Source organism: Adelges cooleyi, unplaced genomic scaffold (genome assembly GCF_023614345.1).
Source record: "Adelges cooleyi isolate 19-005CV unplaced genomic scaffold, UGA_ACOO_1.1 ACOO_flye_CR_arks_rails_tigmint_CR_PRNA_2, whole genome shotgun sequence".
Taxonomy (NCBI): domain Eukaryota; kingdom Metazoa; phylum Arthropoda; class Insecta; order Hemiptera; family Adelgidae; genus Adelges; species Adelges cooleyi.
This window is the reverse complement of record NW_026095860.1, coordinates 10356149-10379903: the sequence shown is the minus strand read 5'-3', so window position 1 is coordinate 10379903 and position 23755 is coordinate 10356149. Positions and strand designations below refer to the sequence as shown.

Genomic DNA, 23755 nt, shown 5'->3' with positions numbered 1-23755 from the left:
ATATGGATACTTCTAAAAATATTTTTATTAAAAAAAATATATATATGTATAATTATTTGATGGTTTTTTTTTTTTAATTTAAATTTTGGAGAAAAAAAAATAGTGAAAAGTGAGATTACAGTTTATTTATCAATTTTGAACACTATTCTATTTTTGACGCACTTAATTTTTTTTTTCTGGGATATTATGGCAATAATAATAGTATCATAAGAACGATGAAGTATAATTAAAAATATTATATAAAGTTGTTTTAAAAAACATAAAATAATATAATTAACGATTAGAAAATATCAAACATATAAATATATAGAATTATAAGTATAATAATTTGTAATTAAATAATGAAGAGAAAGAGCCCCGATGATAAGAAGCACATTAGAACTTTTAACTTTTTAACTTAAATTAAAAAAAAAAAATCTGTATTGCAAAGTAAAGTATGAACAATAAGGACAACGTTTTTATAACCTAATGGTGGACACATTCGAGTTTTGATATTCAAGCCGACGCATTACAGCAAAACTGTTTAATTTGGAATGCAGCCGAATCATTTGTATTGGCCGTAGTTGCGTCTATCCTAATCGGCTTCATACATACTTTGTCGATTTCGTCCCCATCGATATTGTCCATTTGACGAGCCGATACTTTGCGATGGATTTCTACAAATATACAATATATAAAATGTTGATAATTTTAAATTAATTTCTATTTTTGCAAGTACAAATCAAAAATGATGCTATTTACAAATTATTTAATTATTTCCATAAGGCAAACCTGAACGAAACAAACCTAATTTATGACGATTGGCAGCATTGTTTCCTGACGTTATCAGAGTTGACTGTGGGTTTGACGTCAATTGGCTCAATGTTTGTTGGCCGTATTGTGTCACCCTCTGGCGGGTCTCTCATTTGCTTTTGAGATACGATGTTATAGATTTCTGAACAACGTTGAGATACCAAACAAAAAACAAAACTACTCAGTACTAAAATATACAATACTTAGCTAAAAAAAAAAATCAATCCAAAGCAATCTGTCATCACCGTTTGCACGTCTTTCCTTAAAGTATTTTTTTAATAATAAAAAAAACTAGTGAAATACTGATAAGAAATTGGACTATAAATCAGGAAGTCAAAGGGAGTATATTTTGGCAAGGTTTATTTACATGGTTTTTGAATTTTGAGGGTTTCTAGTTTGAAAACATAATTTTTTCCCAATTACCCGGTTTTAATCCCATTTTGACTACCTGCCATAAAACATATTCTAAAATTTAGCCCATTTTATATAATATTATTATGTAATAGTAATATTGAAATACTTTCTACTATGAAATAAAAAAATAATTTTAAAAGAGCGATATTTGTTTACACTTTATAAACCATCGCTTTGTACTATGGAGGGAAAATAATGGAAGATGTAAAAAAAAAAGGCATCATGCAGAATATTTTGAATTAATAAATATAGCCTTGAGAGAAATGTCTTATTTTTACTTTACGTTTAAAGTATTATTTTATTATAATTTATAATTGAGCTAAATTGTGTACTAGAAACACTATTTAAACGTGCCAATACACTACTCGTATCAATGTCGATATCAGCTGCAAACATTAAGATCGATTTGTGGATACATTCTTACCTGTGAGTATATTTTCAAAAGCAGTTTCAACGTTGGTCGAGTCGAGTGCAGAAGTTTCAATAAATGATAAATTGTTTGCTTCGGCAAACGCTCTGGCTTCGTCAGACGGAACAGCTCGTAAGTGACGCAAATCCGATTTATTGCCAACCAACATGATGACGATATTTTGATCGGCGTGATCGCGTAATTCACTCAACCATCGTTCCACATTCTGATAAGTTAGTTGTTTTGCAATATCGTAAACCAATAATGCGCCTACTGCTCCTCTATAGTATCTGAAGGAGGAAAAAAAACAAATTAAAATCTGGTAGAAATTTTAGTATCAAACAAAAAATATTTACGCTGATGTTATTGCTCTATATCTTTCCTGTCCAGCCGTATCCCATATTTGGGCTTTGATTACTTTCTTATTTACCTAAAATTTAATGAAACATTTTTTGAATTGACTTTCTAGAAACATCAATAATCTCAATATTTGGCTATTTGGCCCGGATTACTATTATTCAGTATCGAATACAAACAAGAGACTATTCTTTTCTTTTTACTTTGAGACCATAATACTGAAGTTGTCAGTTTTTATTATTTCAAAACAAATTTTTTTTTATTGTTAACTGAAAATACAAATTTATTACAACCCGTCAAAACTTAATAAGTTTAATTCAAACTTCATTTATATAAATAATGCAAGTACGAATTACTGTATATTATTTTGTCTACTAAAAAATTAATTACTTTACACTTACTGTAAGTACTCAAAGCAATAATGTAGCTTTTAATAAATTTCTGCCTAATGAAGTTTAAAAATTTTAACGAAAGACTATTAGTACATTTTAATTAAATTTAAGGCAATAAAGAAATAATACATTTTAATTGGTATTTATAATTTTTTTTTTTATATTTTTTTAATTTAACATTATAATCTTTAAATAGTTTTTTTTTATATTTATTTATAATTAGGGCAAACAAACTAACAATACATTTTTCAACTAGTCTTCAAAATAAATTACAGTACTTATCATAATAGTATAGCTTAGTATGTTAAGTCCCAACCACAACAATATATACTAGAATAAATATTGTGAAATGAGCACATCTATTTACCTTAATGCTTCTTGTGGCAAACTCTACTCCGATAGTAGACTTTGATTCTAAATTAAATTCATTGCGTGTAAATCTAGCCAATAAATTACTTTTGCCGACACCAGAATCGCCAATAAGAACAACTGAAATATAAATGAACATTATCAGTTTTTCTTTTTAATATAATAATACTAAGTATTACAACACAATTTCTATGACACAGTTTTAATAAACAAATACTTAGAAATCAATGATTTTTAGCTTCAATGTTTACTATCAATGCAAACGACAAAAGAAAAATACAATAGTATTAACTTACAAATTAAATATTTATATTTTAGTAGCTGGTTTTTTTTTTAAATTTAAATTATTATTTATTTTTACTTGGGAAAGGAGGGAACTAAAAACAAAGTGTTTTTGGATAATATCTAAAAGCATTAGATTTTGAATTTTGTTTAAATGTAAAAAATGTTATTGCGAAGTTATAAAAGTTAAATTCAATTATAAAGATATGAAAACAGTAAAGTGTATACAACAAAAATACCAACGAACAAAGAACAAACAATGGAATACTAAAGAAATAAAAGAATACTGAACTGTATAAATGATACGGAAATAAACATCTAAATTGGTACAACAAGCACATTCAATGCCTTCATTGAAGCCAATAAACGAGGCTATTAAGGGGTCAAACAATAAAACAACCAGTATAGGTGGTCTAGTGTAACATCATTGGATATTAATTTAAAAACCATTTCGGCGACTATATAGATAGTTTTTATTATTTTCATGGTCCAAACTATACATTTCATAATTCCATCATTTACAAAGTAACAACGTAAACTGTAACAATATAATAGGAACTTTTCTCGAGATAATTGATAACGTTTATTTTAAAAGAGATCAGAAAAAGATTATTCAAAATATATTTTAACACCAGTCCCCACAATATAAACAATATCAATTGTTTTTTACAACTCATTCTTACCCCAATTAGTTTAAAATTATGTTTTCAACATAAGTTGATAGAAAAAAAAATTTATTAAAAACAACAATATCACATTATCTACTATCTACATTCGGTTGTACAAGAACTGACCGGTGTGCAAATAGAGGCGTCGCAACAAAATATGTAAAATTTAATAGCATTAAATTAGTCATACAAAAATGTCCAACATCCGATTCAATGTTAAAAATAAATACAATCGGTAAAAAACTGTTACAAAGGCTTGAGTAGGTTTTTTTTGTATTGTTCGACCGACACGGTATTACAAAAAATATATCAACGTATCTCATTACCTATTTAATAATACGTATTAGTTATAAATAACAGCAAAATATATATTAAAAAAAAAATGTTAATTTATGAGCAAAACTCTGTGAACAAAAGAGAATATGTAGAACAAAAAAATCGGTCGGTTGTTGTTTTATTTTTACCGATTAAGACAATATTTCGATACCGGACGAAAACAGTAGTAGGATCGACAAAAGGATGTATCAAGTAACAAAATTATATTACCTTTGAATAAATAATCGTATTCTTCGTCGCTAGAACCCATTTTTACACACTTTTTTTTACTATCACCCGAACGTTTACTTATAAAGTTTAATTAAAACAAAATAAAATTTGTCCAGAACACAAAAGATTGCGATAACGTACAAAACGAGAATCCCAAACGCGTAAATACAAAATTACAGGAACATTTTGGTTATCAATGAAAAAAATAAAACTATAGCGAACGGCAGCTGCAGCTGAACATAGTCCTTGGCGGTCCTCACTCTTGTATTATCGTTAATATTAATTAAAATATTATTTTACGATTTCCAATAGCCGAAAATTATGCGTGCAGTTTTTTTTTCTTATTATTATTATTTTATTGAAATGTGTGGTTGCATCAATTTTTTCCCGTGACAATTCATAAAATAAAAAATAATACTCATGACGATTGGATGCTCATGGCCAATCAGCAGTAGACAGTGCGCCAGTATGTGATAAATTGAAAATTCTTTTTTAATCAGCTGGTATACGCCCTAGCTGTTGTAATGTCCTATGGCGGCAAATGTTTTTTTAAATTCGTTGAAGCCGTTTAAGATAGGCGACGAATTTTTAAGATTAAAAATTAATAAAAAACGGTGTTGATAATGTGTTTTTTTTTTAATCGTCTTATCGTTAACTCGTTATCAGTTATCGTTAGACCACGTGAATGATATTTAATAATTTATAGTTTCATTTTTTATCTTCGATGCCGATTTACCGTAGCTGAGCATTGTTTTTACAACGTGTAAACCGATTTCTTCATACTGTAATCAACTCTATATAGATCAGAAGTCGTATCCAAAGGCACTTTTTATTTTTTACTACTTAGTCTGCAAACAATTTGAAAAGTTCACCCCTTCCCTTTCGAAATCGAGAAAAACACCTAAAAATATTTACATATTTTTCAACTTAAAATTACAGCGCTCTATTAACTTTTAAAAAAATAGTCGAAATACTTCCAAACCGGTATGGAATTTTTTTCAGACTTTGTATTACCAATAAACAAAAAAAATATCATTAAACTTTTCACCTAGAAGGGATTGGAAACTTTTTTAGGTGAAGTTTTAAGGTTAAAGATCTGAAAATTATACCGAAGGTAGGTCTAGACTCTAGAATATAAAATGTTCTCAAGAGTCTGTTCACTGTTGTCAAACACTTTAATTTTTTAAGAAAAACCAAAACAACCAATACGGCCAGTGTTGCCAATGCACTGGTATCAAATACTCGAGTACGCTCCAAAGCGAAGATCCTTTTCTGTTAGAAGATGGCATGGCAATGGCCATCAATATAAGTAATATCATGGTCCATACCAGGGTGAAATAGACATGCAGGTTAGGGCGGTAGGTTCCAAATTTCCTTCGTGTCATCCACTCTGTAATGCAGTAGTAAAATACACAATTCCTTTAATACATTTTTTTTAAAAGTCAGAAATTCTCAGGACTCGAAACAGATGGGACCACATAGTATACTTGTCTATGGATGGGGCTACTGATGTATGCGAGGATGACGTGGGAGATTGCGTGAAGTGGAAGTTTAAGACAAGATAGGGACCGACTCCAAATAGTTGAGATGAAAGCGAAGAAGAAAAAGAAATATTCTTGGGAGGCAATTTGGATGAAACATATTAATTACCTAATGCAGGGGGTATGGTTAAGTATAAAAAACATAATTTTGAAGACTACCTGGTGATTAGACTGCAAATTGCAAAAAAACGCTATTACGATTACGGTCACACAAGTCCAAAAGATCATTCCGAAGTTGCACTATGGTGTACTAGTTCTCGGGTTTTTTTTAATGTTATCAAAGTACAAATGACTGATTGAGAAACTTCAAAACAACAATGTTCGCCGACAATAATATGATTATAATTTAACGCAGTAACAAGAAAAATAATTAGAAATATTATGTTACAAAATGAATGCACTACGTCGCGTTGTGTCTAACTAATACCAACAAAACTGAGGCCAACAACAATATCAAATTCGAAAATAGGCGCAGTTTTTTTAATTATTTTTGTCAAAAGTTGATTTAGTTTTTTTTATTGTTTAACCGTTATGACTTATGACTATTAGTAAAATAAGATAGAATTTTGGCCTAAAGACAGACTTGTATGTCCTTATTGAATGTACCTATGGCTCACCAAAAATATTGCAATGAAGTATGGACGAAAAACGGCTTTACGGTTTTACCTACTGCGCTTTATTCACACCATGGGACAAATAATTTTATCAAGATTTTGTCAAGTAAATAAAGTTTCATCAATTGTCATTACAATAATGATTTACGCAGTTTTAAACAAGTTAGTGAACTATTAAAAATAACTTACAGAAATGGTTCTACTAATAATTGATGTAGACACATAAAAAGGAGGTTTAACTTCGGACTATGAGTTTTTAGTGAACTTTGGAAAAGGCCAATTTGAACCTATATAAAGCATCATAAAAATGAATGGCTGTTTTTGTACCATTTAACAAAACCGAAAAATATTACCTACCTGCTTCTACATTTCTAGCCTTGGCTCAAAATGTCATGATTTTGTTTTTTATTTGATTTTAGGAAATATATACACATTCTTTTAGCTTTGTGTTTGATGTACACGCAATACTTTTAGAAGGAGACATTTATAATCAATGATTATCACTATTGGTTAGTGATTAATTTCACATCTAAAGGTGAACTACTAAAACAGGAATTTTATTTTTTTATCGTTGATTACAATAATTAATTAATTCGTTTTTGATCTTCAAAATGTTTTTTCTTAAAGTTTAACAATACTAACTATAGGTAATCTCTGTAATTAATAATTAAATTATTAAATGGCCTTTAAAAATGTTGATGTACGGCCCTCTTGCACTGGCAGTGCGAATTTAATTGACTTTATTGAGTTTTGATACTATGTATATTGTATATATAAATATATATGTATTTCCAGTTTCCACTTTCTTATCTCTATGCCTATGATTTTTTAACCGCTTTGACATTAAACGTTCAATAAACAAAGTACAAGGTTAATTCATTATTTTAGCGACGACGTCTGAAAAAAATATTTATTTCATTAAACGTTTTAATACACTACATGTAATAATTATCTGCTCGACTACTATAACTAAACAAAAACAATGGATAATGAAATATAGTTTAAAACATAAAATAAAATAATATATGTTTAAAATTATTAATAAATTAATATATTATATTATGTAGCTATTGATGTTTTTTTTTAATGAGCAGGTGACTCATAAAATATGTAACTACTAACTTAGTCACTATATATCTTAGTTTCTGTCCACGTCACTTATAAATTAGTCAGAAACAAACAAGAAAATATCAATATTTAATATCGTGTTTAGAATGATGCAGTTAGTAGATTATATCTTATACATTCTTAATGGATAAACGGAAACCTCGACCTTTGTTAATTTATTATTTTAGGAAAGGGGAAGAAACATTATACCTATTTTGATACATTATACCTAGACACATAAGTACTTAGTGACTTAGGACTTGGGCTCTATTAAAAATGTAGTTAGTCTCTTATAACTTTAGGCGAGAAAGGCAAACAAATATTGAGGTGCTGATTTTCAAAATAAGACACTTATAATTTTCTTTTATACCCAAATTTTAAAATATTCACAGACACTACACGTTGAAATACTACAAAACAGTATTTTTCACAACTTTGTAGGCAATTAAGAAATCAACAAGACGTGCTAGAAACGATTTGAGATAACATTTGGATTTAACAAAAAAATTCTACATTAAATATAGGCATCACTTAATTTTGTTGTGTACGTTGTTTTGTTTGTGATGTTTAGATTAAAAAAAAAAAGTTAATTTAATTTTAATGATTTATAAATACTTTTATGTATTGCAATAAACATTTTTTGCAGTTTAAAGTTTTTAAGAAATTGTTTAATAAGAAAGTTAAAAAAAAAATTGTTTAAGTTGGACTAATTATACTTATTCAATACAAATATGTTTAGCGACAAAAAAAGTATAATTACCCTTTCGATGCATACTATAAAGTTTTATTTTAGAGTGATTCCTAAAAAAATATGTGACCTCTCCGACGGACGGAAAACGAATTGGAAATAAAAACTCCGGTCTAGGCGAAAAAGTGTAAAAAAACACAAAAAAATTACCGCCCGGACAGGGACTTGAACCCTGGACCCTTAGGTTAAAAGCCTAATGCTCTACCGACTGAGCTATCCGGGCTGATGCTAACGCTATGCATTTTAATGGTTTTTAAAGCAAACATATTACACAATATTATCGCGGTAATTAAAAAAAATATAGTATTATTCTGTATTCCGATTTTGGACTACCGATGTAATTTTAGTCGGACATATTTTATGCAGACCAACCAAAATGTCCGGTTGAAACGACACATTATATTTTGTACCGTTTTGTTTTTTTTGGTTAAAGAAAAAAAAGGTAGATAGTTTTTACATTGTGTACAAGATAGCGCTGCATACATTTTTGTTGTTGTGATTCGGGCGTGACATCAGCCCAGCCATGTTTCTAAAACAAAACGGAATTCTTCAATCAAAAACTGCGGGGCTATCGTAAACGTTGAACTTGTTTCTGCCGATAGCATTCACGCCCAAGTTAAACATTTTTTTCCACTATTATTTTTTTTCTAATTTCTTTTTTATGAACTTACAATAATATTTATTATGATTTCGTTTTATACGTAACGGTTTTTTTTCCCCGTACAAAATGAAAACGTTCTCAGGTTTAACATATATCGTCCTAACTGTTTTCCATTGTGCTATCGTCAAAACTGGTAAGAAACAAAATATTATATTCCAACTATATCTACGGCCGATTGAAACCTATTGCTAAACTCGAGTATATTGTATTGCTAAATTGTAAGCGCCAAAAAATAATGGATTTTTGTCAGACAAAACTGTGTTTGGATTTCAGAAATGTTGAGTGTATTGTAACACTATATTGAACTCTAGTACGTTCAAATTTGATGACAGCTACCTGTTATGGAATTCTCTTCCATAAAAATGTTATCGTCCATCTAGAATGTGTCCATAAATAATTTCGTAACATTTATATCTAATACAATCGACATGCAAATCGTAATGTAAACAACATTATATTAAATTTTGATTTTCCACAACGCTATATTGATGATGTTAGTTTCACTTAAAGCTCCTTAATAATATGGCCTTCTTAAAAGTGGTATTAAGTTTTGCAGAATTCAGTCTTGCACTTTCGATAATTTATACAGTATTGTAAATTCTCTGTTTTTCTAATTGTGTCGGTTAAACTGATTTTACATTTTTTTATTAATCTACTATTCTGTGAAGGTTTATTTTAGTTTGATTTTATGAGTAAAACAATATTATAGAGAATAATAAGCGAGAATGTTTAATATTAAGTGCGTAAAAATGCAGAGCGTCAACTATTGTTAAAATAGTATTCCTGAAAAAATGTCATTTGAACAAATTATTTAAATTTACCTATAAATAAGTTGGCTTTATCACTTATAGAATAAATATCGTCAATTATTTCTTATATATCACCTCTTAGTATTTGCCTTTAAATAACATTTAAAAATTAAAATAATTATCGTACATTTCTAATTAATACCTAATCTTATTTGTAATTTTTACAGAGTCTGACTGTAATGAACCACTATTAGAAAGAGCTGTACTAAGAGCAACGTCATCATTACCCGATAGAGGACCAGAAAATGCAAGGCTTAACGGTAATTATAACCGGTTTTATTATAAGCATAGATATATATTTCTAAGCTATTATTATATTTTTTAAATGAGTGTCGTTTGATTTCTAGATGGTTGTTTTTTTTGTTAAAACCAATTGTTTGTCATATAGCGTAGTTAGTCAGAAAGAGCACATTTTTATACTAGAATTTGTAAAATTAATGCATTAAATATTACCAAAAATAATAAATGTTTGATTAAAAGTATAGTAAATGAAGGGAATCAGTATGATAATTATTAATTACGCTTTTCTGTTAGCCAATGACCAAAGCAGAGCCCATATTTTTTTTAAACATTAGAAAACTGGGTTATATTGAAGAATGAATTGCCTATTCTAGTTATTGTTAGGAACTTGATTCGGATTAATTAATATCATCACATTATATTTAAACATAAGATTACAATTTTTAACTCGTCACTGAAGTTCATTTTTTTTTTCTTTGTCTAGGTGTTTAAATGTGCCGTAGTAGCCTAAGATTAAATTTGCCTAAAGAAAAATATTGATTTAAATGCACAGCGTACTTAAAACATTTGTACATTCCGCAATGACTTCGTCAAACAGGGTTCGTTGGGTGTTCGACTGTGGTAATTGGTTTCCATCGAAAAACGATTGGTCTAAGATTTCCCGTTCTATTCAACCCGAAGAAAAAGAAAGAATTGGTCGATTCGTTTTTAAACGTGACGCCAAAAGCTCAATCATAGGGCAATTAATGATTATGAAATATTTATCGCAAGTAACGCACATACCTTGGTCAAAAATTAAAATTAAGAGAGACCAAAATAATAAGCCCGTCATTGATGGATTTGATCTAAACTTTAACGTTTCTCACGACGAAAATCTCGTTGTGTTTGCTGGCGAGCAAAATAATACTGTAGGAATCGATATCATGAGAAATCGTTATAAAGGAGGGAAAAGTGTAAACGAGTTTTTTAGAATTATGCATAGAAATTTTAACTCAAAAGAATGGCAAGTTATTAATAAAGGCTGCACTGAAGAACAAAAGATTAACGCTTTCTATAGATTTTGGTGCTTGAAAGAAAGTTACGTAAAAGCAACGGGGACTGGATTGACAGTTAATCTTAAAAACATTTGTTTCGTACCAAAAAGTGATTTGATAAAAAATTATTTTGTAACCAATACACAGTTGTTCGTCGACGGACAACTATTGTCTGATTGGGTTTTTCATGAATATTTGTATGACAACAATTACACCGTTACTGTTTGCTTAAATAAACCAGTCGATCCTATAAATTTCAAATTTTTGACCTTTGAAGAGTTGACGAACAGTGCAGAAATGATTACGGATGTAGATGAACTCTATTGTAATAGTTTCATGGCTAAAAGTGACTGCCCTTAAGGGTGTAGTTAAACAAAGACTTATTATTTATTAGTTCTGCCATTTGTCATCAAACAATATAAGTTTAAGTTATTTTACTTCTTTAGTGGTTATTTAATGTTCATCAAATTTATGTTTTATGTTATGTAATGATTGCTGAACATATTTGTATACAATATATATATATTTAGTTTATTACAAAAAGTTGACGTACAAATGGCATTTAGGGGAAAACATTATTACACTATAATTCACTATTGCATGTGATGTATGTCTTTTGCATTTTAACTTAGTAACTGATTCTTAATATAATATTATGTACGTTGTTTGTTAGAAATTGTAATAAAGGGGTCTTTACGATTATGTGTACCTTGTACAACTCGTTGCCATGCAATAGAAAATGTTTTATTGACTAGTACCAATTATGGGAAGTAACAATAATAATGAATGTATACATATTATTTTATTATACTCCTATTTATAAAAATAAACTAAAATAGTTATGTTAATGTAAAAAAAAAAAAAAACATTTTAGAAGATATTTTAAAACTATGTAGTTATATCTTTATAATAATCATTTTTGGTATTAAAATTGGTTGTAATAATTAAAAAAAAAACATATTATATTAAAAATATATTTTTGATGTGTTTTTGGAAGTACCTTTTTTCCTTGGTAACCTTTTAAAAAAATATTATTGGTATAAAAAAAAATATTTTGATTTGTTTGTATACTATGTGCTCTTTTTGATCATCAATGCTTATTGTCACTTGAACCAAGTCTTTAGGCCTACGCTATAATATAGTATTCTTAGACACTTTTTATATCATAAATGAGCTTATACAATCTTTCTTATTTAATTCTGTAAGTTTCATTTGAAATAGTATAGTTTAACATTGGTACTCCATTGAAAGATTATTGGAATATTTATTTCAGTGATCAGCAATTAATAGGATTTCTGGAACATATTTATTTACTCCCTTTTTTAGTATTCATTTCAGAACAAATGAATTCTATGCTTTCATCAGGTTTCTGAGAAAATAAAATTGTTTCAAATTTTGTGTTATTTGCTTGGATGCAAGTAAATCTATCTGTTTTGCAAGTCATTCGTCCCGGCGTACTTCATCTTTTAATTTAATCAGAGAAATAGCATAAATTTAAACAAATTGTGGAGTAGTGAATTATTTTATTTTTATTATTGTAGTTCAGTATTTAGTATTTGCTTAAGTGTTTTTGATCGCTTTTGTACTGTAGGCCGTAATGCATGGACTGCGTACAGTTCCGATTTCGCTCAGTACCTCATCATTGATCTCGGTCAAACTATGACCGTGACTTCGGTGATGACACAAGGTAGAGCCGAGTCGTCTGAGTATGTTGAAACCTATGGTATTAGTTATGGATCAAATGGTCTCGATTATGCGGAATACAAAGAATCATCTGGAAACACAAAGGTAATTATAAATTGTTTACCATTATTAAATATATATATATATATATATATATATATATATATATATACACACAAAAAGGTAAGGTTTCGACGTTTAAAATTGGTAATGAGACATAGATTTTGTAAAAATTGTACAGATATTATTTAAGAATTTTATTAGGTTACGCAGCGTGGACTCCTTCGTACGATTCTCTCGATCACTCCTTGATAATTGAGTTTTCGGATAGAATGAAAGTGTGCTATGTTGATACCCGAGGCCGGTCTTCTACTCTAGAATTTGTTACTGAGTATTATATACAGTACTCAGATAACGGGCAGGGTTGGAAAAACGTTGAAGATTATCGTGGCGAAACCGAGGTTTGATTCTTACCATCGCCTTGGGTGTTTTTTCTTGTAATGGTAGTCATTAGTGTTGCAACATATAATAATTGTTTGTCTTTTGTAATGTTATTGTGTTAGTTTTGTTTTACATTTTTGTTGCGTTTGTTTTTGCTTGTTGTGAAGCTTTTTGATAGATATGTAAATTTTTCACTAGTTTACAAACATACTCAATTTATAGTAAATTATTTATTTCTATTTTGCTATGAGGATATTGGGTAGTTATCATCACATAGGCATTACACAATCACACAAAAATTGTGTTTATCTTATATAGCATCTTATAATTTAAAGGGGTAATCTGATTTACAAATGTTTCATTTTTCGCCGTTTGGCATACTTAATCTTTTTTTACATTTTATCATCAGCTCAAATTATACATTGTTTTGAAAAATAACTCTTTTTGTCGAATTTATAAGTATATTAGCATCATTGTTTCGTCAACATTCTTATTTTGATTAAAAATATTTTATTCCTTTTAACATAATTTATTATGTAAATTAAAAAAAAAAAATTGTTTCAAAAATGTAAATAGTTAAGCATTAATTATAAGATTTTAATGAGGGTAAAACCCTTTTACTTTTATAAAACCAGTGTAGAAAATAATTTAAAAAAAAAACAAAAATTGTTTAGTTGATTTAATGCAGATTTCTTCTTTTTTTTTTACTGTCTAACAATCACTTTGTTTGGAAACTGTAGTTGTAGTTAATAATAATTGAATAGACAATAAATGTGTTCATAAAAACAAAATATTACTATTATTTTCTAAAATTAATTTGTCTGATGTTAAATTGACTACCATGACCACGTGGTAAAATATTTACCATGTAGTTTTTCTCGAGGGGAAAAGATATACTTATTCTATATTCTTCGTTTAAAGGCACTTTTTTAAGTATTATTTTTAATCTGTAAATTATATAAGTATATAAATACTTATTTTAAAACTTTATATACTCTTTATTTATTTCTTCTGGCATCCATTCATTTAAAAAAAAGAAAAGAAAATGTTGATTTCGTAAACCAGGTTTTTTGAGTTAAGAATCCAAATTCTATGTATCTATTGTATCCGGAAACATGTTTGCCAAACCTTTCTTACCGCTAGATTATATGTATTTTTTTTAAATTGTAAAACAATGTCAATCAAACATCCAATTAAAAATATTCCTTTACGGTCATATCCCGTAATTGAGTGTCAAAAGCATTTAGTAGTAATTAATGATGACAGTCAATTTATTTGTCGTAAATTGGGTTTTTTGTTTACACTCATAAGTAATCTGTCTTAATTTATTGCTTGTTGAAAGTTTGGGTGTGCAACTGATGTACGTATTAACTGAAGGCCAAACCCAAGAATTACTTTAAAACAATTTTAATTAAAAATAACTATAATTAAATACAAACCTAATACAATTGTTTACATAGTATTTATTATTAATAAAATAAAAAATAATGAATTATTTAGAAATACAAATACTACATTATTTGAATAATTGGTTTTTAAATCATGTGATATTTATTAGCATCAAATGTTTTCATGTATTATAATGTGTAATAATCTACATAAATTTAAAAATATTCAAATTACAATATTAGAAGCAGATGTGTAATTATTTATTTGACTTAATTTGTTTACTATTTTTAAACAATCTGTTGAATGAATGTTTTTATAAATATTTTTTTTGATTTATGTTTAAAAAAAAATGTTGTCATTTAAACACATTTTAATTTTTAATAATTATTAAAATTTGTATTGAAATAAAATGCCCAGGAATAATTTCAAGTACACTTAAGTACTAATAAATAATTGTTTAATTACATTTTAAATTTATTTGATACAGTAAATAAAAATTAATTTAATATAGTTACATTATTTTCAAATTTGTGTTTCCGGCAATGAATAAAATACAATTCAAATTATAAAATTCGGTTTATATACTTTGACACTAAGAACGTTTGACAAATTCACTCTTCCTTCAACTATTGTCCCAAATTTTTCTTTTCTATTCGTGTTAAATAAAAGTTTTGAAATAATGCGAAAAAAGCAATTAATTACACTTATTACTTATTTAATCACATTGGTCATTGTTATTTATATTTATCGCCTTTTTTTGTTTAAACACAATGTGCTATATAAATATACTTTTTCAAATTCGTATTGACACTTAGTTTAAAAATCTATTTAATATATTAAAATTTGTATTTAATCAATTTACTGCATTTATTTTACAATTAACTAAAATTTTATTTTATTAATTTTATTTCATTATTTTTTCAGTTATTCAAAGGTAACATTAACGGAGACGATCCTGCACGAAATATATTTGAAGTTCCGATAATAGCTCAATGGATTAGAATTAACCCGACTAGATGGAGAGACAGGATATCGTTGAGATTAGAATTGTATGGTTGCCCTTACGGTAAGTGAATACATAACGCCCTTATACTTATGTATAAAGTAATTTTCCCTTCTGGTTATATTTTAGCATCTGACAGTCTTTACTTCAATGGTTCGTCGCTGGTTCGATGGAATCTACGAGATTCTCCGGTTTCCGCCCATAGGGAGTCCATTAGATTTAGATTCAAGACCAATGTGGCTGACGGTATTTTACTGTACGGTATCGGATCTCAAGGCGATTACATAGCTCTACAACTCCGAAACAATCGATTACTTTTGAACATGAATTTAGGTATGACCATTTGGGATTTTATATAATTAATAATTTATGATGTAACAGTGTATTATTGTATTGTTTTTAAATTTCGCACAGGTTCTCAAATAATGACTAGTTTATCAGTGGGAAGTCTATTAGACGATAACATTTGGCACGAAGTTATCATAATGAGAAATAAACTTGATGTTGTATTTTCGGTGGATCGTGTTACTATCCAAGACAGGATCAAAGGAGAATTTGAAAGACTTGACTTGAATCACGAAGTAAGTAGATTCTTAATTCTTGTTGAAAAACAATTTAAAAACTAAATAATTTTAACTATGCCAACAGATATACATCGGAGGAGTACCACACATGAATAACGGCCTGTTAATCAACAAGAATTTTACTGGCTGTATCGAAAATCTTTACATGAACTCAACAAACATGATATACTTAGTAAAAGAAGCATACAACTCGGGTGATTCGTGGTTAATGCAAAAGTATCAAAAAGTCAACACGTTGTACACTTGTTTGGTGAGTTTTAACTTTTAAGAGTTATTTAAAATTTATGAGTATGTGATACTCATATGGCTTACAAAAAAATACCTCGGCAGTCAACTTGTTAATTTAATTTATTTATGGTATTTATCCTATTCAGGAATCGCCTATTGTTCCGGTCACATTTTTGACTCGACAATCATATGCCAGAATTAAGAGCTATGAAGGAGTTAAGAAAATTAATATTTCATTGTCGTTTCGCACTTACGAAGAACGAGGTCTGTTAGCACATCATAAATTTTTGACAAATGGACACGTCAAAGTAAAAATATAGCGATAACCTTGTTAAAAAATAAATTTGAACGAAGAATACTAAATTATTTTTTGTTTCTTTTATTAAGTTATATTTAGAAAATGAACGTATCAAAGTTGAGTTAGTGACTAAAGATGATACGCGTGTTGTTTTGGATAATTACGAAGAGAGCTTCAATGACGGAAAATGGCATAGCGTTATTTTAGTGTTGAAAAATGATTTTCTTGAGTTGAACGTCGACAACAGACCCATGCAAACGATAAGGAAATTGGACTTTATGACTGGAACTAATTACTTGGTTGCCGGTAAGTTAATGAAAAAATATTCATATACCTAATGTTATTATTATAATTAATTATGCCACAGGTGGTATATATGGGACGGCCGGTTTTGTCGGTTGTATGCGATTGATTACAGTTGACGGCAACTATATGTTACCTACTGATTGGAAACTTGGAGTGAGTTTTGTGACACTAAAAAAAAATAATAAATACATTTCTAAAACTCTTAAAAATAATTGTTTGTTTTATTTTTTTTAGGAAGGTTATTGTTGTGAAAAAGAAATATTATTTGACGCTTGTCAAATGATTGACCGATGTAACCCCAATCCGTGTAAACATACTGGAACTTGTAAGCAGAATGCCGATGAATTTTTCTGTGATTGCAGTAGTAATGGTTATGGTGGTGCCGTGTGCCAAACGCGTAAGGCTTAGTTGCAATTAACTTAGGTAGGAAATAAGTATATTTTTTAAATGAATTACTTATTGTAGCACTGAATCCTCTATCGTGTCGAGCTTACATGAATGTCAATCCAGTCGGGCAGAGTGCTGATATCAAAGTCGATGTAGATGGAAGTGGTCCGTTGAAACCATTCCCAGTCACTTGTCAGTTCTATGGTAAGATAAGTTTATTGATTCAAGCACGTTCATCTGAGTTAGTGATTTTTTTTTTTTAATTTATAAACATAAAACATTCTATATTTTTAATAAAGCAGTAGCCGTATTGTGAACATTAGTGAATGATAACAAAATTTGCTGCCATACACGGCTCTATTTTTATATATTTTATTATTAATTATCCTAAAGTATAAACTTAAAAAACTAATCATTGTACAAGATAATAACTGCCTGTGAAAAAAATTATTAATTTTTGGCATTGAACGTGAACATTCCAAATACTAATAAACATAAAACTTGCTTAGAATTATTTTAATGACACTCGTGTAATATTTCTCAGCTGATGGAAGAATAGTGACAATGGTAAGACACCAGAGCGAAGGCGGTTCGCCGATAGACGGATACCAAGAACCTGGAAGTTATAAACAAGATTTCATATACGACGCAGGCATGTCTCAAATCGAAGCTCTTATTAACAGATCCCATTCGTGTTGGCAGTCGTTGAGTTATTCTTGTAAACAATCAAGATTGTTCAATTCGCCAGGTATTTAATAATAATAATACAAATGCTGTTACTGCATTGCTTTACACTATTTATTTTTAACATCCTTAATTCATGTTAAAAAAAAATAGCAAATGGATTAGATTTCCGACCGTTTGGTTGGTGGGTGTCGAGACACAATCAAAAAATGGACTATTGGGGCGGTTCGATTCCTGGATCGTACAAATGCCAATGTGGCGTCATAGGCGATTGCAAAGATCCCACGAAATGGTGTAATTGTGATTCTGGTAATTAACATTCAAATTTCATGTCTTATGTATGCATTATGAAAATATGACAATTATTCAAATTAAATAAAACATTTTATAGGATTCGATAGTTGGTTGTCAGACACTGGTGATATAAGAGAGAAAGAACATCTCCCAATAAGACAAGTTCGATTTGGAGATACAGGCACTCCATTAGACGACAAAGAGGGCCGATTCAAAGTAGGAGCTCTAATGTGTGAAGGAGATGGTAAGAAAAAAAATAAAACTTTTGACTAATTTTATTAAAATAATTATCATTTAAAATTTGAATTGGCTGTCAACAGATCTCTTTAACAATGTTGTAACGTTCAGAAAATTAGACTCGCAGATTCGTTTGCCCACTTATGATTTTGGACAAAATGGTGATATTTATTTCGAGTTTAAAACGACAATTGAAAATGCTATTATTTTTGAAAGTCACGGACCTAAAGATTATATCAAATTATCACTAATAAGTAAGAAAACATGTTATTATTATTTTTTCATCTAAATACTTAGATGGTCATCTTACTTTGCCAAGGTGGTCACTCGTTACAATTTAGTTACCAAGCAGGCAGTGGACCTTTAAGCGTTCGTGTTGAAACTTCGGACAAACTCAATGACGACAGATGGCATTCGGTTGTGATAGAAAGAAACAGGTTTGTACCAATACTGTTTTTGAGACAAATTTAATTAATATAGTTTTAACGTGGCGGATACTTGATTAATTAATTGTGTTGTGTAACAGAAAAGAAAGTCGTATTATCGTAAATGGCGCTTTGAAACAATCTGTCCGAGAGCCTCCTGGACCTGTCCGAGCCATTCATTTAACGTCGGATTTAATCATAGGTAAATTTGTCTTAAATTTAATATGTTTTTCGGTATAAATCGATAAAACCGGTTTTATTTTTATACAAACTTTATTAGGTGCATCGTCCGATGAACAAAACGGATTCATCGGTTGCATGAGAGCGTTTATGTTAAACGGCCAGTTGGTCGACTTGAGAAAATATGCCGAAAAAGGGCTATACGGCATTTCACCGGGATGTATTGGGAAATGTGATAGTAGTCCTTGCTTAAACAATGGAACGTGTTTCGAAAAATACGACGGCTACACGTGCGATTGTAGGTGGACAGCGTTCAAGGGACCTATTTGTGCTGATGGTAAACACAATTTCAAATTATAAATGTATAATTTTTGTTTTTGAATAATTTTAAGTATTGAGTAATAATAATTTTAAATAAGTACTTAATTAGGTAGTGTAGTCCTAATTATGTTTGTTTTTTTTTTCTCAAGAAATTGGTGTGAACTTAAAAGCTAGTTCGATGATAAGATACGACTTTGAAGGAATTTGGAGATCAACAATATCGGAAAATATAAGAGTCGGTTTTACTACTACCAATCCAAAGGGTTTCTTGCTCGGCTTTTTTTCAAATATTTCAGGAGAATACATGACCATTATGGTATCAAACAGTGGTAAGTATTATATGAAAAAAAAATAGAATAAATTAACGTAACAATGAGCTGAAAAATGTTGTGTACGTCTTAATGTCAATTTTTTTTTTCTAGGTCATTTACGAGTGGTTTTTGACTTTGGATTTGAACGACAAGAGTTAATTTTCCCGGATCAACATTTCGGGCTTGGCCAATACCATGATCTTAGGATTAAAAGGAAAAACTCTGGATCTACTCTAATTATGGAAGTAGGTTTTCAGGTTTCTTATGTGAAGGGGTAGTTGACACATTTATGTTATTATAAAATTATTATATTATACAATAAAACTGTCCAACTTAATTTTAAAGCTAAAACTTAAAAATATACACGCATTTTTTTGCTGAATAAGACTGTGACAATAGACATTGTGGCATGCTTAGTTAATTTTTTAAATTGTCTTCAAAGTAGATTAAAGATTTGTAAATAACTGATTTGTGCCATTTTTAGTATAATTGTAAGTTATAATTATCTTCTAATGTTTAAACATTTTTTTTTTTATATATATAAAAAGGTCGACGGATCTGACCCGAAAGAATTTCATTTCAACATAAAAGATTCTACCGATGCCCAATTCAATAACATTCAGTACATGTACATTGGACGAAACGCGTCGATGGCCGAAGGTTTTGTCGGATGCATATCACGAGTGGAGTTTGACGATATCTATCCTCTCAAGTTATTATTCCAACAGGACCCACCTCCTAACGTCGGTGGATTAAACAGTGAGTAATGGTTATCATTAAAATTAAAATAAATTAACATTATAGTCACTATTTGTATGTTATACATTCAACACGACTGTGAATTATCTAATTTAGCGACAATCAAGGAAGACTTCTGCGGTGTCGAACCTGTTACTCATCCGCCGCCATTGATAGAAACTAGACCGCCACCGATTTTAGATGAAGACAAAGTCAAAGCCGCGTACAACGAAACTAATTCCGCCCTTATTGGAGGTAATAACAATGTTTTAACAGTCACAAGAGATTTTAAATAACTTTTTTGTTTTTCTTAGGAGTCTTCTCATTCATATTATTAGCGATTCTTTTACTTGCATTCTTGGTGGGAAGATACGTTGCACGTCACAAAGGAGACTATGTAACGCAAGAAGATCGAGGCGCCGATATCGCGTTGGATCCGGACGATGCTGTTATACATTCTACAACCGGACATCAAGTACAGAAAAAACGTGAATGGTTCATTTAAAAATACCAAGAGTATTTTAAATGGAAAAAATGGTATTCAATTATTATATCGACTGTTTTATTTACAACTTTTTTTCTATTAACTTTTTTATTATTTTTTTAATCTGATACTTACTCAAGTCTAAGAACAATTGATTGTAATGTAGTTAGGTTTTTCAAGAGTCGACCTCAATTTTGTTAACTTTACAAAAAGGGAGTGAAAACGGTTTAGTATTATTATTACTATTTTTTAAGTGTTGTGATTTTTCATCGATCATTAATAAAACCATCTTTTAATTCTTATTTCTTAACATATTATTTGTCCGTGACAAACATTAACAAAGTTAATATTGGTCAAAAGTAAGTCGATCTCTTTTAGAAACTAAAAACTACAGAATTATTTTTTATTAATTAAAAAAAAAATACACCTAAGTATTAGAACAATATTTTTCGTTAGCTATGTTGCTGTTGACAACAAACTCGTAAATTTATTATTTAATCGGATAATTTTTAAAAGACAAATTATACTCTCAAAAATATTGTCGAATTTAAATTCAATATATAAGTATTTCTCACATTACAGCATCTATATTCAACTAGAATATTTAAATTATTAAATAATTACCACCATGTTTGTTAATTAAGTTTGAATCTCTTGTACGTTTGCTTAAATATTTTATGCACTGACTGCCTTAATGATAATTTTTACAGCAGGGTATTACCATAAATAATAATAATAACGATTACGATCTTAAGGTGAATTTTACTAACTGATATAAATATATTTTGTTAAAGTCAATACAAAGAAATATTTGATTTATCAATATTAAAGAAAAAACATAACGTGCTTTATAGTTTATTAGGTTGTAAATTACATGTTTTTTAATTTTTTTCTTTAAAGTGTGCAATAATTATATTACTTGTCGGAGTATATAACCTTAAATTTTTTAACGGTATTGTACGCAATTTTTTTTGTATTTAATCACCTTCACCCTTATAGTTTGACTTGTTAATATTATTATGGCTTGCCCGAGCGTAAGTTGTTTTTGTATACTATGATAAATGATCCGTCCTTGTATTTTTAGAAACAAATTTATTTAGATTTAAATTTTATATAAGCACACATCAGTGTTAGCAGTATTAATTTTTTAATTGTATTTTTAATATATATATATATTTATATTTATTGTTTATAAATGTGATATTTTATTATCGAAAAATTTAACAATTAAAAATGAATTATATATTTATAATAATAACTATATAGTTAAACGTTTTTTTATATTTTGCACTAAAACTATAGCTATATTATAAGAATTGTTGTATTTTTTTTGCTAGTGTTCAATATATCGTTGCAATCATTTTGTATTTATTGTTTACCAAATATTTGACGTAATGTATAAGTTCATAATGTTCTTCACTTAATAATATTTTGTACTTTTTAGTAACCTATTTCTCGTACGATATACTTTTTAATTATACTATAAATTATTATAGACAATAATAATTGAATTTTGTGTACAATATAATCTTAACATATTTTGAAATTTATTTTGTTATTTGACTACATAATAATATTCACTCGATAATCTTAATGTGTATAGTTTATGGAAAGCTGATAAACTTTTACCAGATTTAGAGCAACCAGTTGCCTATGAATACAATCACAATTCAAGGCAAATATCTCAGATCACGTCCAAAACCATACTTGGTCATTATTTAAAGTAATTTTTATTTATAAAATTACTCAAATAATAAATACAATTTAATTATATATTCTAAATAATTGTTTATTGAAATAATAATTTAAATAAAATAATTAACTGAATAACAAATCATTCTAACTATAGTAAAATTAAAATACATGCCTAACTAGGTCCCTAAACTGGGAGGTGGGGCTCAAATATTTCGTAGGAGGCTCTGGTAGCATAGTGCCGAAGATTTTTATATAAAATCAATTATAAATAGTAACTTTCAAATATGGTTTTGTCATGTACACTATTAATTTTCTTATTATTATTTGTCCGTAAAATAATTTACTTCAGTGAAATTTTCAAAAAGAAAATAATACTGCTGGTTACAGGTTAACGTAAACATAATAACACTTGCTAGAGAAAATTTGAGATTAAATTTTAATTTTAAAAAAAGGATAATATATTTTTCGTTTTTTTTTTAAATAAAAACATCAACAATATATTTACAGTTGTAAATGTATTTTAGGGAATTCATTATTTATCAGGGATAAGACATTAATTTTGTCTTAAGATTATTTTAATTATGCTAGATAATATTAAAAATGTTTTCCTTTCAATTTTTTCCTAGAGCTCTAATAACTTTTCAAACGTGATATGATTGATAACGTATATTATATTTAATTAATTTCTTATATTAAGAATTATTTGCTGAACAATTTAACTGGTCTATAACCAGTTTTGGAGAATTACTTTTAAAGTTTAAAATTTAGGACGGAGGTAGCAGTTGAGTAAACCATGTAGATAAAAATGATATAAACGGCACACCAAACCACCTCACAAATAAAAACGTAATAGTAATTATCCAAAACTGATTATCAACCAGTCAAAATGTTAAGGAAATTTTGAAACGTCGATAGAGCTCTAGAAAATACATAGAATGGTAATCATTTAGTAATTTTTAAATATTGTAAAAAAACACAACTACAAAATTGCAATAATTATGTTTAGAGAAAATGAGTATCACGTCCTTAATGAATCACCCTGTACTATAAAATGTTTTTCTTGGGAAAGAGGGACCAAATTTGT

General features: G+C 28.6%; 3 protein-coding genes and 1 non-coding gene across 7 annotated transcripts; 2 read left to right on the top strand and 2 right to left on the bottom strand.

Annotated features, from left to right (window-relative positions):
• Positions 1 to 138: 138 nt before the first annotated feature.
• On the bottom strand, positions 139 to 4639 carry LOC126833476 (ras-related protein Rab-11A). 2 transcript variants are annotated; one of them, XM_050564842.1, is made up of 6 exons: positions 4230 to 4636; positions 2732 to 2853; positions 1972 to 2045; positions 1631 to 1905; positions 787 to 934; positions 533 to 656 (listed from the first exon to the last, which is right to left on the bottom strand). In XM_050564842.1, the coding sequence occupies exons 1-5, from the start codon at positions 4267 to 4269 to the stop codon at positions 792 to 794; spliced, it is 654 nt and encodes a 217-aa protein (XP_050420799.1). In that variant the 5' UTR covers positions 4270 to 4636; the 3' UTR covers positions 533 to 656; positions 787 to 791. The 2 variants fall into 2 exon arrangements, with proteins under 2 accessions (XP_050420798.1, XP_050420799.1); XM_050564841.1 differs by lacking the exon at positions 787 to 934 and having other exon boundaries at positions 139 to 656; positions 4230 to 4639.
• Positions 4640 to 8389: 3750 nt separating this feature from the next.
• Trnak-uuu (transfer RNA lysine (anticodon UUU)) lies at positions 8390 to 8462 on the bottom strand. The gene has a single exon. It is a non-coding gene; the product is annotated as a tRNA-Lys (tRNA).
• A 314-nt stretch (positions 8463 to 8776) lies between these two features.
• LOC126833470 (neurexin-4) lies at positions 8777 to 22131 on the top strand. Of its 3 annotated transcripts, XM_050564832.1 has the most exons (24): positions 8777 to 9033; positions 9877 to 9969; positions 12575 to 12771; positions 15421 to 15562; positions 15629 to 15832; positions 15914 to 16080; positions 16148 to 16333; positions 16458 to 16619; positions 16699 to 16915; positions 16977 to 17068; positions 17150 to 17312; positions 17381 to 17506; positions 17847 to 18050; positions 18140 to 18295; positions 18378 to 18524; positions 18601 to 18771; positions 18837 to 18954; positions 19044 to 19144; positions 19223 to 19459; positions 19593 to 19772; positions 19866 to 19999; positions 20303 to 20513; positions 20610 to 20747; positions 20807 to 22130. In XM_050564832.1, the coding sequence occupies exons 1-24, from the start codon at positions 8967 to 8969 to the stop codon at positions 20995 to 20997; spliced, it is 3804 nt and encodes a 1267-aa protein (XP_050420789.1). In that variant the 5' UTR covers positions 8777 to 8966; the 3' UTR covers positions 20998 to 22130. The 3 variants fall into 3 exon arrangements, with proteins under 3 accessions (XP_050420789.1, XP_050420791.1, XP_050420790.1); XM_050564834.1 differs by lacking the exon at positions 12575 to 12771 and having other exon boundaries at positions 9004 to 9033; positions 20807 to 22131; XM_050564833.1 differs by lacking the exons at positions 8777 to 9033; positions 9877 to 9969 and adding an exon at positions 12931 to 13127 and having other exon boundaries at positions 12653 to 12771; positions 20807 to 22131.
• LOC126833475 (L-aminoadipate-semialdehyde dehydrogenase-phosphopantetheinyl transferase) lies at positions 9004 to 11863 on the top strand. Its single transcript, XM_050564840.1, has 3 exons — positions 9004 to 9033; positions 9877 to 9969; positions 10434 to 11863. Exon 3 carries the CDS (start codon positions 10495 to 10497, stop codon positions 11341 to 11343), a length of 849 nt encoding a protein of 282 aa, XP_050420797.1. The 5' UTR covers positions 9004 to 9033; positions 9877 to 9969; positions 10434 to 10494; the 3' UTR covers positions 11344 to 11863.
• Positions 22132 to 23755: the final 1624 nt, after the last annotated feature.

Bases quoted from the DNA above. Each gene is read 5' to 3' on its own strand.
- LOC126833476 (XM_050564841.1), bottom strand. From the start codon at position 4,269: ATGGGTTCTAGCGACGAAGAATACGATTATTTATTCAAAG. The intron at 2,854-4,229 runs GTAATATAATTT...TTTATATTTCAG, and splicing joins ATACGATTATTTATTCAAAG to TTGTTCTTATTGGCGATTCT. The intron at 2,046-2,731 runs GTAAATAGATGT...ATTAAATTTTAG, and splicing joins TTGCCACAAGAAGCATTAAG to GTAAATAAGAAAGTAATCAA.
- LOC126833470 (XM_050564832.1), top strand. From the start codon at position 8,967: ATGAAAACGTTCTCAGGTTTAACATATATCGTCCTAACTGTTTTCCAT. The intron at 17,069-17,149 runs GTGAGTTTTGTG...TATTTTTTTTAG, and splicing joins CTACTGATTGGAAACTTGGA to GAAGGTTATTGTTGTGAAAA. The intron at 17,313-17,380 runs GTAAGGCTTAGT...TACTTATTGTAG, and splicing joins TGGTGCCGTGTGCCAAACGC to CACTGAATCCTCTATCGTGT.
- LOC126833475 (XM_050564840.1), top strand. From the start codon at position 10,495: ATGCACAGCGTACTTAAAACATTTGTACATTCCGCAATGACTTCGTCA.